This window comes from Hordeum vulgare, chromosome 2H (assembly GCF_904849725.1).
Source record: "Hordeum vulgare subsp. vulgare chromosome 2H, MorexV3_pseudomolecules_assembly, whole genome shotgun sequence".
Taxonomy (NCBI): Eukaryota; Viridiplantae; Streptophyta; class Magnoliopsida; order Poales; family Poaceae; genus Hordeum; species Hordeum vulgare.
Window position 1 is genome coordinate 217,258,653 of NC_058519.1, and position 13,976 is coordinate 217,272,628.

A 13,976-nucleotide genomic window follows, 5' to 3' on the forward strand; every position below is an offset into this window, starting at 1 on the left:
ATGAAGAAACAACAGATGGAGCTAGCAGACATTGAAATCGTCCAATCTCCTGCTCAGTCAGGGCGCAACTGAAGATGTCGATGTAGACACACCCGACAACGGAGAGTCGAAGGCAAGCAGCACGGCGCGAAGTCGCGCAATCTCGTCCTCGGTGAAGAACACAGCTGAAGTAGGCGGCGTAATGGCACGAGGAGAGAAGCAACCACCACCACCTGTGGAAGCCGCTAAATGTGGCGGTGTAGCATGTCCAGTATCGTCGGCAAAGACCGGTGAAGAAGACAAGGCCGTGTGCAGACAAGCACCAAGCGCCAAGGGAAGACGCGTGGACGAAGAGCAGTCCATGGAGTCATAGGCACCATGACAACCGGTGAAAGTCGCAAGAGGTGTCTGGGAAGAGCGACATGCACCGATGAAAGTCGTGAGAGGAGTCGGTGTAGAGCGACAATTACCATATGTAGAGCTTGCAGGAGCAACAGAAGAACTACCAACACAACCGTCAGGAGTCACGGGAAGCAAGGGACTGCAACGTTGCGTGTTGGTGTAGACCATTTTCTTAGAGGTCAACGACCAGGGAAAACCAGATCCGATCGGGAGTGCAAAACCGCACGCCCTGGAGCATGACGACGTGCAGACGCGGCATATGCTGGTGGAGCGGCTGATGCAACACGTGAAGATGAGGAGGACTGCAGATCGAGTCAGCAGCAGGAGAAGGACCCGGCGGTAGTCGATCTTGGGAAGGTCCTTGAGGCAGCCGAACCTGTCAGAGCGCAGCGGCGTAGAAGCCCTCCCGGTCAGACTTGCCGAGCCCGCGGATGCCGCGGAGGTGGTGGAGGATGCAGTAGACGATCTCGGGGAGGTCCTTGAGGCAGACGAGGATGCTTACTGCGCGCTGGTGCTATCTCGATCTGGCCAGCACTGGTGATCTGGCAGATGGGGTAGCGAGATCCAGCAAGGACGAGGCAGGGGCTGGATCCGGCGGCTTGGGTGGCTCAATCCGGCACCTGCTGTAGAGCGAGAAGCAGCCATAGGAGGAGATCGAGAGGTAGCAGCGAGATCCGGCAGCAGCAGACAGACGGCGGCTGCGTGAAGATTGGATCAGAGCACGAGTTGCGCGTGCGGAGAGAAAAAACCTAATGCTCTAATACCATGTTAGAAATAAGCAACTTGTATTCCCATGAGGCCATAGGCCGATATATATACATGTACAGGTTGGAACATATGCAGGAAACCCCTTATACAATGGGATAAATACAAAGGGGTACATGACTTATATTATAACTCTAACATTGGGCACCCCACTCTCCAGCCACCTCAGGCCACTGAATCTTCTCTCTCGCATCCTCGCTAGCCCGATTTTGCAGCCGCTCGACAGCTCCGGGGTCCTCCCGTACATGGTCGCCGTGTCTTCATGCGTGGGCACCGGCGTGTTTTTAATTAGCCTAATCCCAGATTACCGTAAACCCTTATTAGTTTTAATTAACACTCACTTTACAGAAGCTGACAAGTGGGTCCACTCATCAAATAAATCAGTAAACAACATTTAAGAAAATAATAGAACAATGACCAGTCCATATCTAGTTTTATTTCTATTTTTATTAGTTGGGGCCCACATGTAAGTGAGAGAGATAGAGGGGTAAGAGAAAGTGTTTTTTATTTTTATTTTTTTATGAGTGGGTCCCACATGTAAGTGACACATGGAGGCAGGGGCAAATTGTCCAGGAAACGTCCGGTAGACGGTCAGAGGCCTTTGACTGGACGGAAACGGCATGGAAGGGCATTTCTGTAAGGTCACATAACAGCAGAAGGGCAAATTTGAGCATGCTTTAAAATTAGGGGCAAATCTAAGTAGTAGGGCCTAAGATCAGGCCGAAAGGCGTAGTCGATGGACAACAGGTCAATATTCCTGTACTACGTGGGTTCGAGTTAGGGACACAAATGTAAAAGACCCTATTTTTTTCCTGATTAAAAATGTATTGGTTCTTAGCGGTAGATCTGTGTTACCGATACATTCATTTCGTTGCAGACTGTGAAGTCATACTACGGTGGTAGGGATGTGACTCCCGAAGACCTGGAGATGGCATTACTGGTAGGTATGAGCCCCCAAGAGCGAAGGAGGCTTGAAAAGAAAAAAGGGTATCCTCATTCTTTTAGAGCCCAGACTGAAAACATTGTAAGAAAGAGCAGCAACAAGGCCATCTTAGAAGACATGGCGCATGATTCAGAAAATAGGCATGCTTTATCAGAGCAAGTTTCAGAAGATGGGAATGGGAGCAGTGGTCAACAAGATGCTGACGGGACTGGGTGTAATATCCAGGCCGAAGAATTAACTGTGATCCAGAGTGCAAGTTTGTCAGCCAGTATAGATGATTCCACTTGTGACCCTAACACGGAGAAGCTTGGGTCAGATGGCATGCAGCGACCAAGTGGTACTCAGGAAAATGGCCATCTCGACGAGGATCCAGCCAGCAGTGACAATTCTAGCCAAACTATTTCCAAAAATGCTGACAAGAAGATATCACTTCTAGGACACGGGCACCATGGTAAACAAGTCGTCGAGCTTTTGCTGACCAACGGTGGGGAGGAGGCTGTTCACCAGTTTTGCCAAAGATGGAGGCATGTTTTTGTCGAAGCGGTTCACCCCCGTTATCTCCCTTCTGGTTGGAATATAAAGCACAGGTAAAAAAGGATCACCTTTTGCTGCTTGGTTGGTTAATTGCTCAACACATGAAACTTGTTTGTGCTTGGAATGGCCGCCCTACCTGTACCAGTGGCCTTAGAAGTTCGATCGCTCTCTCTCCCTCTCCCTCTCTCTGTGAATCGTGATGCTCTTTCCTCCAATTTTTTTTTTTCATTTGAAATCAAGATATTCATTTACCGAGAATTTTCTTTGCAGTGGAAGAAGGGATTTCGGCGACTTCAGTGTGTACAAACCTTCCAGCCAAGAGCCTCAGCCTGCTGACTGATTAGGAGGATCAGTGCTTTTCCTTTATAAAGTTGTTTGCATTTCATCATCAAGCCTATATATGCTTGTATCACCGGATAATATCGGTATGCTGCACCTGGCCTTTTTCCAACTGTGGAATTTTACAAGATTTTTGTATGAAAAAGAAAATTCGAATTTTGATTCACTTGGGGTAAGTATCTACTGTAGTATATCCGCAGTGTATCCACTCCTGTCCTCTCCCATAGAGAAGTTCCCTTCTCGCTGTAGTTTTATGAGTTTTATTTATTTGGCAAGGCAAAAAATAATAATATGAATAGAGAAATGGAAGCAGGCAAGGTGCAGGGTAGGCGGCCAGGGCGCGCCACATGATCCGTGGCAATCTCGCAGTGACTAGCCCTCCACCACTCAGCCCGGCTTGAAAACCCCACCTGCTCACTTCTCCACCCAAACCCAATCCAAAATCTTTCCCTCCCTCCCATCCTTTCTCCTTTCTCCGCCTCCGCCTCCGCCTCCGCCTCTGCGGCCGCCGGTGACGCGCCAGCCGCTAGCCAGCCATGTCGTGCTCCCACCTCTCCACCGCGTGGTCCTCATCCGCGCTTGCCAGCACTTCCACCCGCCGCCGCGCCTCCACCGGCAGCAGCCTGGTGGTGCGGTGCTCCCTCCGGGACCTCCGCAACCGCATCGACTCTGTCCGCAACACGCAGAAGATCACGGAGGCGATGAAGCTGGTGGCCGCCGCCAAGGTCCGTCGCGCGCAGGAGGCCGTGGTCTCCTCCCGCCCCTTCTCGGAGGCTCTGGTGGAGGTGCTCTACAACATGAACCAGGAGATCCAGTCGGAGGACATCGACCTGCCCCTCACCCGCCAGCGCGCCGTCAAGCGCGTCGCGATCGTCGTCCTCACCGGCGAGCGTGGCCTATGCGGCGCCTTCAACAACAACGTGCTCAAGAAGGCCGAGGCCCGCATGGAGGACCTCAGGCAGCTGGGCGTCGAGTACAAAGTCATCAGCGTTGGCAAGAAGGGCAACGCCTACTTCCAGCGCCGCGACTACATCCCCACCGAGCGCTTCCTCGAGCTCGCCGGCATCCCCACCGTCAAGGACTCGCAGGCCATTTGCGACCTTATCTACTCCCTCTTTGTCGCCGAGGAGGTCGACAAGGTGGAGCTCGTTTACTCCAAGTTCGTCAACCTCGTCCGCTCCGACCCCATCATCCAGACGCTGCTGCCCATGTCCCCTAAGGGCGAGATCTGCGACGTCAACGGCATCTGTGTCGACGCCACCGAGGACGAGCTCTTCAAGCTCACCACCAAGGAAGGCAAGCTCACCGTGGAGCGCGAGAAGATCAAGATCGAGATGCAGCCCTTCTCCCCCGTCGTCCAGTTCGAGCAGGACCCCGTCCAGATCCTCGACGCTCTCCTCCCGCTCTACCTCAACAGCCAGATCCTGCGTGCCCTCCAGGAGTCGCTCGCTAGCGAGCTCGCAGCCAGGATGAGCGCCATGAGCAGCGCCACAGACAATGCCATCGATCTCCGAAAAAATCTCTCCATGGTCTACAATCGCCGACGCCAGGCCAAGATCACCGGAGAGATCCTTGAGATCGTCGCTGGCGCCGACGCCCTGTCCGGCTGATTCCTCCCTGGGCTGAGCTGCCACTGTTATATATAACTCTTTGCCTCCTTTTCTCCTCTCTTCTAGTACTTATCTTGCTTGGTCTGTGTCTGTGTTTGTAATAATTTCTCATAGCACAAAAAAGGATGTCTGTTCTATCGCCCGGTGCGAGATACATAAGATTTCAGTTCGGAGATGCCAAATGTATAATCAGAGTAATTTATCTATGCAGTCCCGCCTCCATCCATATGCCAACTACCCGTGCGTCGCCACCAGACAATAAAACATACTCCCTCCTAACCATAATATATGACGTTTTAGCACTTCATTTGAGCTACTAAAACATCATATATTATGATACCGAGCTAGTATGTTGTAAACCATTAATCAAACAACTTTCTCTTGTCATGTTATATTTCTCGACATGACTGCTGATGCATAAGGGCTAATCAAAGCCGATACGTGGAAACTCACATAGCTAACATCTCTTTCATGTTAACGATTTATTCATAATGACCATTAAAAAATTTCTCCTTCGCCACTGGTCGCCATCCATGCACTGACACACAGTAGGGAATACAACTCTTTGTCCAATGTTTAATCCATTTTCGTGCATTTGCCATTGTTTCCTAGTGACGAGTCAACGGGTGAAATAAGTTCTCTAGCCTAATCGTCATCTTGATAGTGTTAGATCTAAGATGATAGGCTAGTGTGGACACTGTCCGTGAACAAGATGTGTCGTAAGCTAGTGCGTGGATTGTCGAAATAAGTTCTCTAGCCTAATCGTCATCTTGATAGTGTTAGATCTAAGATGATAGGCTAGTGTGGACACTGTCCGTGAACAAGATGTGTCGTAAGCTAGTGCATGGATTGTCGAAATAAGTTCTCTAGCCTAATCTTCATCTTGATAGCGTTAGATCTAAGATGATAGGCTAGTGTGGACACTGTCCGTGAACAAGATGTGTCGTAGGCTAGTGCGTGGATTGTCCCCTGAATCGTCCACACTACCACTGGTAGGCTAGGGCGATCGTTTGATGGATCGGTTGACTATAGTTGGCAACAAAAAATGGCATTTGCCTGATAGATCCACTATGGCTCCATTATGTTGAATGATATAATTTCGTTAAAATAGTCGATTTTGGTTTTGAAAAAGATTTACAACTTCTAAAACTATAGTTGGGCCTCCATAGAACTTGCACGTTATTTATAAAGAATTTTGGAAAATAGCTGAGATATCAGCAATTTGAAAAGCATATTACCAAACTAATTCAGTTATGAAATGTTGTTTCTACATTGCATCATACGCAATCCTTGACATAGTCATTTCCTTCTTTGTTTCCTGATATCATAAAAACTTGGATAAACAACTTTAAACTCTATATATTCATAAGCTATACAATTAGCCAATAAAAGTCACACCATGTAACAATTATATTGATTTTCTCCATGAAGTCCTAGTAGCGCAGTTTATTTCATCTCTTATGTCCTGTTCGGATCGTCTCCAGATCAAATAATTGCTAGCTTCCTGAGAAGCCAGCCGTCGCCAGCTTTGGACAGAAGAAGAATATGTTCGACATTACTGAGAAGCTCCTCTCCGTCAGCATGGGCGCCCAGGAAGCGAGTTTGAGGCCGAGTTTGGTGGCTCGTAACGACAGGAAAACAGTTTGAGCGAAAGAAAGCGGTTCGCATTGAGGCACTCCGGGAAGGCATTTTCATGTAATTACAAGCAATTTCTCCTTCTCCTTTACTTGAAGCTACGCTTCTGTTGCTCCAGATATTTGCACTACGGGGCGCTCGTTCTCCTGGAGCGGGATTCCGGAGCTGAACCTTTCAGGTGGCTTCTCGCTAGCTTCTTGGGAAGCTGGATCGTGGAGGAGATCCGAATGGGTCCTTAATGAAGAAATCACATCCTTTTAGCAAATAGATTTGTTGAGAACATATTAGCAAGATGGGGATAATACCGAGAATAAATTTTGATGAACAATGCATAAAACAATTATACCAATGATGTCAGTTTGATGTGCCAACACCATGCCTCTTTTCCCAAACTCCCGTCGTCCTTAATCAAATTATTCCATTTGTATGCAGCCTATCGAATGGAATACAACAACAGCGAGTGCAACTTGATTCCATGAGAGAAAAGCGTTGTATTGTCTTTCTTCAACATGCTAGTACTGAAAGTCCAAGAAACGAAGATTTTGTAATAAATACTGAGACATTTTGATTCCTAACTGACAAGCAACTTCTATTGGCTATATCAAGCTTACCTATAATTGTAGTTAGTCTCTGGCTTCTGCAAAAAGAACAATCAATAATAATAAAGTATGCAAGTATTTCAAGTATTAAAAGTCACATTTTGCAGCTCCAAATAATTATTATCCCCGGAGCTTTAATCTATGAAAATATGATAGCACTCTTGTTTCTCATTCTTCCTACTGCACCAAACAACCATAAGGTGATTTAAATATATTGAAAAATAACTCTATAACTCAATCGATTGTAGAGAAAATGAGTGCATTGGTCAAGCTTTATATATGAGAGAGCATGTCCTGGTAAAGAAGAAGAGTGCCTCTAACTTACTTGAGTACCACACTCCTCCCAACCCCGAGGGGGCACCATCGCAAGGAGAATAGTTTTCTCTTCCACGTCGGATTTGTTGCTCTCTCATTGTGTGAGTATGTACAAAATAGAAACCTGATGACAGTGATTTATGTACGGATACAACCACAAGAACACATTCTTCAGAAATATTATTTTTTTCAGAATGAAATACATTAGCTACTTGTACGCATTTTGTTTAAGTGAAAACATAGCTCACACCCATCCTAATCAGCAAGGATATGGGCACAAGAAAGGTAACAATATGGCACAAACGAGAGATCAAGGATAGACTTAGTACATGTAATAGTTCACATCCTAGAGTCTGGACCATGATCTTAGCTGTCACTCATAGAAAAACATGGTTCTTCTCGATGATCGCCTTGGGAATGATGCCAAGGGAGGAGGAACGACATGGACCTGGGTCAGCTAGATCCACTCGATGACACCATGGAGGATATCTTCACTCGCGAAGCCGCACCCCCAACATACTTTTCGTAGACTCAAACGTGAGGCGGTGGTAGGGACGGGGAACCTACCATCACGAACCTGCAACATGTTCATGATGCTCAAGCTCTCCAGCTCCTCTGCATCCTCCTTCTCTCATCCCATGTGTGAGACGTCATCAGCGCATCCACGATCTTCTTTGCGTTGTAGCCAAACTAGCGGTGGTAGCGACAACATGTGGCTGGCGGCGCCGAAGCCCTAGAGCTAGGGTTCGTGAGGAGAGAAAGGTGAGAGGGAAAGGGCGCATGATTTATGGGGAGATTAGGAAGGTGCGTTTATCATGAGAAAAGAATCTGGAACGGAAGCAATCTTGGAAATAAGGCAGGATAAGGGAAGGAAATAACAATGAAAGCAATCATGGAAATAAAGCGGTATAACTGGAAGGAAATAACTTCTTTTAAGTGGATTGGAAGGAAATAACTAATGTGGAAGGGAGCATCGATGGGTAAAGAACCGTGGGAGGAGAAGATGGAGATCGATGAACCAACGACGTACGAACCTACCATCACTACCGCAAGCTCACCCTTTAGGAGTAGAGGTTTGTTTATGCAATCCTATGTGCACCGATATGCAATTTCTTGGTAGAAACTTATTACCCTAGTGAGATGGTCCTAAGAGCAACTTCAACGCGCCAACTCATTTCGTCTGCGCGTGTCCGTTTGAGTCAAAACAGACAGAAAAGTCGGTAACACGCCGATTCAAACACATGGAGGTCCTATTTATCGCTTATTGCGGCAGCGTGTCGGGCAAACGCACACGCGGCCCCAACTGGGCCGACCCACTTGCGAACGAGCGATGTGCCAGCGATCGAATACTTTTGCAACGATAAATTCGCAAAAAAAATCAAGCAATACCGAGGATCGAACAAGAGACCTCCAACAAAGAATCATATAATGCTAACCACCCTAGATTATGAGAGTTAGTGATTACTTATAAGCGCAGACTATAAGAACCAATACCAACGCAGATCTAAACATTTCCTTCTTCTTTTTTTCTTTTCGTGTTTTTGATGTTTTTTTTTGGAAGTTACAAAATATGTTCTCAAACCAGAATTTTGTTCACAAATTCATAATATGGTTTGTTTTCAAAAACAAAATAGTACAAATTTCAAAAAATGGTCGTGTTTTCAGAACTTGTTCGTATTTAACAAAAAAGTTAAAAAACTTCAGAAATTCTTCGCTATTCTGGAAAATGTTCATGATTTCAAACACTGTTCATTCTTAATGAAACGTGAACACTTTTCACTCAAAATATTTTCTAAAACATGAAAACTTTCTTTTTTGGATATAATTACATTTTTAAAACAGGAATATTTTATGAAGTCCTAACAAAATTTGAAAGTGCAAACAAATTTTGGAAAAGAGAATATTGTTTAAAACTCCAGAAAAAATTTAATTACGGGGAAATAGTTTGAAATTTTGCAAACATATTTTTACAATGGGAACAATTTTTGGAAACACGAATGTTTTTCGAAAACATGATTTTTTGGAAACTCCCGAACAAATTTGAAAACCTGAACAATGTTTGGAAACATGAACACTTTTTGAAACTCCTGAATAAATTATAAACATGAACATTTCTGAAAAAATAGAAACAGTTTTGAAACATATGAACATTTTGAAAAAGATATTAAAATTTTAAAAGGAAAAATAAAAAAATAAAAAAAGAAGATAAAAGAACAAGGAAAAACAAAAATAAAAATAAAAATGAATAGAAACAGAAATAGAAAAATATTTATATGTGTATATTGCTTAACAATATTTCCTGATAACATGAACATAACAAATATTAAAATGACGACATTTATTTGAAAATACTGAACATTTTTTGAAATTGTGAACAAAATTTGTAAAAAGAATATTTTTTAAATTCCTCAGACTTTTTGAAACACAAACATTTTTTGAAATTGTGACTTTTTCTGAAAATGGGAACATTTTTTAAAATTCCTGAACATTTTTTAAATTGGGAGCAAATTTTGAAAAACGAGAACATGTTATAAAATTCCGAATAAATATTTGAAATTTTTGGAAAAAGCAACATGAAAAAGGAAAAAAGCGAGAGCAAAGAAAAGAAAAGAAAACAGAAAAACAAAAGGAAAAGTTAGAACGAAAAAGAAACAGAAAAAGGAAAGAAACAATAAGGGAGAAAGGGGAAATAGAAAAAACGGATTAGGAACCTTTTAGAAGGTTTCCAAAACGAGAAAAATCGGTGGGAGGATTCCCAAACCCAAAATCGCTCAAATGTTTGAACGGGCCGGCTCATCCGAATGCTTCTCGAACTGTCCTTGTGCGTCGCCCCAACTACTTGCCGCAGGGAGCGGTAAATAGGAATTTCTCCAAACATAAATGAGTCCCCTTTTCGTCCGCGGGACGACCCATTGCAGACCCAAATTTGAGCCTGGTTTGTGTCGGCGTCGATACGAAATGGACGCATGCGACGCTTGCCTACTCCTTCCCCTCGCCCGCGAGTCGATTGTATAGCCACCCTCATTTCCCTCCCTTTCCCAAAATATTCCTGCCACCTCGCGCTCCCAGACGCTCACTATGGACTACGTGCCGACCCTCGTTGCCGTCTTCGGACTCGCCTCCCTAGCCTCCTTCGACCGAGCCCCGTTGTCACCACCAAGGGCAAGCCCCGCGCCGCCCGCAAGACGGCGACACCTACCAAGAAGAAGGAGTTGACGCACGAGCAGCGGGCCAAGAGGAAGGAACAAAGGCACGCACATGAACGCAAGCTCGAAGACGAGTCCGTCACTGCCCTCACCACCGCCGCACAACCAGAGGAAATCATTGCGAGAATCGTTGCGGCGTTGAGGGAGGCACTGATCTACGTAGGGTTAAACCTAGGTCAGCACGGGCTCGCCACCGCCGCCTCCGTGGTCGTGGATAGCACGAGCTCATCGGCCTTTCCTCGTGTGCCACTTCAAGACTCACCGCGCACGTCTACCATGCCATTGATTCTGGGCTTCCATACCTACCCGCAAGCCTCATGTCTATGTGGGGAATGCTTGCCGAAGGTGAGCGTGGTGGCGCCGGCAATGCCCGTGCCCATGGCCATCGACCTCAACATCGCAAATGTGGCCGGTGGATCATCCTCCGGAGGCGAGAGGAAACACCCGTGGGAGAGCCTAGCCGACATGCTTCCAGGTGGCCGCTACTTGTTCAACAGAATGCCGGCCACAGACGACGAGACGGTCAAACATTTCATCATTGAGAACACCGGCTTCAAAGTTGGTACGGGTATTGCTGCCTTCGATCCCGAGGAAACCCAAATCCAAGACGGCCCAGCCCCCTTCATGGCTGACACCATGGGCCATGGTGGCACGATCGACCCCTTCATGCAAGGACAAGATGACATGAGCAACACCTTCCCCATCGACCATGAGTTCCTAGAGGACTACGGCCTATAAGAAGAAGATGAAATTGACATCGGCGGGGAGCCTTTGTTTGAATATGAGCTATCCACCCAAGCCAATGCAGGAAAGAAGCGCCAATGGAAGCGGGCAAAGGCATACATAAATGATGAGGACAATCTCCTTTTTGAATGTTGGATAGACATTGGACAAGACCCCAAGGTCGGCACCGAGCAAAAGGCATCAACCTTTTGGCTACATGTTCATCGTGAATTCCATGAACGCAAGAAGTTCGTGTCGCACCAAATGGAGAGCAAGCACGGGTCTGTGTCCATCTCGAAGTGTTGGAGGGTGATACAACAAGAGTGCAAAAAAGTTCTGCGCCACCCTTGACAGCATAGAGGGACGTCCCGTGAGCTGCCTCGACAACAAAGACATGGTATACATGCATGCATCTTTGTTTCCGTTGTGCTTGCATATCCATTTGCCAGTATGCTTGCATATCCATTTGCCCATATGCTTGCATGTTATTCATTTGTAGGCATTTCAAGCTTTGGAGGCATTCAAGTCCCAACATGACAAGCCCTTCAACCTCACCCATTGTTGGATGGTCAACAACGAGGAGGAGAAGTTAAAGCACAATATGCTACCATCAAGGTGTATGGAGGGAAGGAACCCACCGAGGAGCATGGTGAGGGAGCGAAGTCACATCCACATGGGAAGACCAACTACAAGAAAGAGGACAAGCATGATGCAGCGTTGATTGCCTTGCATGCCACTTTGGAGGGCATGACGACCAAGAAGGACATAAGGGAGGAGAAGCACCGACAAGACAACGAAGAGCAAATGAAGGCCTCCATGGAGATCCAAAGGAGGAGGCTTGAGCTTGATGTAGAGAAGCAAGCGAAGAAGCTCGAGATGGAGATAGAAAAGCAAAGAAAGATTCTCGAGATCGAGGCCACCAATGGCAAGACCAAGCCAAAAGAAGTGGCGCTCACTAGCATGATGATGGTGGTGAAGATCGTGAAGGTGGACTTGAGCATGGTGTACCCGAGGAAGAGGCCTTGATACGAGAATATGTAGGCTGACATGCTCAAGTTCGATGATGAGTGATCTATGATGGAGAGCGCCATCCTTTTTGTATGCCGGCAAGTGTGCCGGCATAACCATGGTCGAGATGGCTTGGTTGAACTCCCACCCCTTTTTGTTTGCTCGCATGTGTGCCAACCGCTTGCAAGTGTGCTGTCATGAACTGTGTGGTGCATTTGTTGGAGGCTTGCATGTATGTAGGCCATTCACATGGCACCGACATGAACTGTGGGCGATGGCAAGGCTGCTGGCATGATATTTGGTCACATGCCTTTCTAAAATTATGTGTGAACAAGATTTAGGTCTCCTCCTTGGGTGCACAACCGACGCAAACGCAGAAAGGGGCGGATGATCCAACCCAAACAGAAAAAGTGGACAAAGCGTGCATATGTTTGGGTCGGCGCGTTGAGAGAAACTCCAATCGGCAGTCTCATTGCGTTTGCGCGTGTGTGCTTGGGTCAAAGCGGACAGAAAAGTCGGCCAAGCGCGCCGACCCAAACGGATGCGCGCGTGCTTTTCATCCGCCAGGCAACCCATTCTAGGCCCAAATTTTGGCTTCGTTTGCGTCGGCACGAAGAAGAAGTGGACGCGCGCGACGCCTGCCTACTCCTCATCATGGCCCGCAAGTTACTGGCATATAGGCCATTATCTTCCTCCCATTGACAGCCAACACCCGGCCTCCCCACTGAGTCGATGTTGTCACCTAGGGCAGGTGCCCTCGCAAGCCATACGCACTCACATAGCTCCCCCCAACACACCACCTTCCAACTTTGCCGCCACCAACACATCGCCGGCTGCCCGTCGTAACTCACCCCAACGTCGCCGTCAGCATGACCTCGCACCTCGCGCCCTCGTCCATCTTCTTCGACGATGCTGTGACGCTCGTGTGATGCAACAACGCTCGCGGGATGCCGCTAAGGCCTGCTGCCAGGTCGAGGGGCGGTGTGTGGATCTTCGCCGGCCAGCATCTTTTACGACGCATGCAAGTTGTTTGAAGGTTTGGCCGCAAGGTACGAATGGACTCTACCGATGAGTTATTTTTCCACAATTTCATTTGCGACTTGAATAATTATTTATCTGACAACAAGGATATTGTGGATGTTGTGTTGGTCGTCCATGACCACCTTAGTAGGTAGCGGCAGTTGTTCCAAGGCTCGATCCAGGGCACACTCCAAGGTTGAATCGCAACCGAGAGAGCGACCATTTTCTGTTGGGGAACGAAGCATGGAAAACAAAAAATTCCTACAACCACCCAAGATGTATCTATGGAGATGCGTAGCAATGAGAGAGAGAGAGTGCATCTATGTACCCTTGTAGACCATTAGGTGGAAGTGTATATAATGCGGTTGATGTAGTCGTACTCTTCACAATCCAATCGCAATCTGATCCGATCTAGAGCCGAACGAACGTCATCTCCGTGTTTAGTACACATGCGGCTCGATGACGTCTCCACCTCCTTGATCTAGCAAGTGAGGGAGGAGTAGTAGATGGGACCGTTAACAACACGAGAACATGATGGCGATGGTAGTGGTGCTATCTTAGCACAGCTTCATCGAGCTTTCCGACATCGTGGATGGAGGAGAAAACGGGGTAGGGCGAGAGGGAGGGCTGCGCCATGACTTAGGGTGTGGTTGCCCTCCCTCTCCTTCACTATATGTAGGGGCAAGGAGTGAGGGGCGCCAGCCCTAGCCCCTCCTCCAAGGGAGGGGTCGGTGTCCTAGGGGTGCCTTGGCACCCAAGACAAGGGGGGGGGGTGTCCCCTTTAGGGTTTCCAGTTTCCTCTCCCACCCTTGGCACATAGGCCTTGGGCACGGAGTGGTGCCTATCCCACTAGGGGCTGGTCCACCCCTCCTCGTCCCATGCACAAAGGAGAGTCATC

At 47.3% G+C, this 13,976-nt stretch overlaps 2 protein-coding genes across 3 annotated transcripts in view; both read left to right on the forward strand.

Annotated features, from left to right (window-relative positions):
- The window catches only part of LOC123425908 (protein RRP6-like 3), a 42,014-nt gene extending 38,861 nt beyond the window's left edge, over window positions 1–3,153 (forward strand). For both annotated transcript variants that reach the window (XM_045109673.1, XM_045109674.1), the window contains exons 11-12: window positions 2,024–2,676; window positions 2,894–3,153. In XM_045109673.1, coding sequence (XP_044965608.1) covers window positions 2,024–2,676; window positions 2,894–2,963 — 723 coding nt within the window. In that variant the 3' untranslated portion in view covers window positions 2,964–3,153. The remainder of the gene's footprint in view (window positions 1–2,023; window positions 2,677–2,893) is intronic.
- A 136-nt stretch (window positions 3,154–3,289) lies between these two features.
- LOC123425909 (ATP synthase subunit gamma, chloroplastic) lies at window positions 3,290–4,778 on the forward strand. The gene has a single exon (XM_045109675.1). The coding sequence runs from the start codon at window positions 3,499–3,501 to the stop codon at window positions 4,570–4,572; it is 1,074 nt and encodes a 357-aa protein (XP_044965610.1). The 5' UTR covers window positions 3,290–3,498; the 3' UTR covers window positions 4,573–4,778.
- Window positions 4,779–13,976: the final 9,198 nt, after the last annotated feature.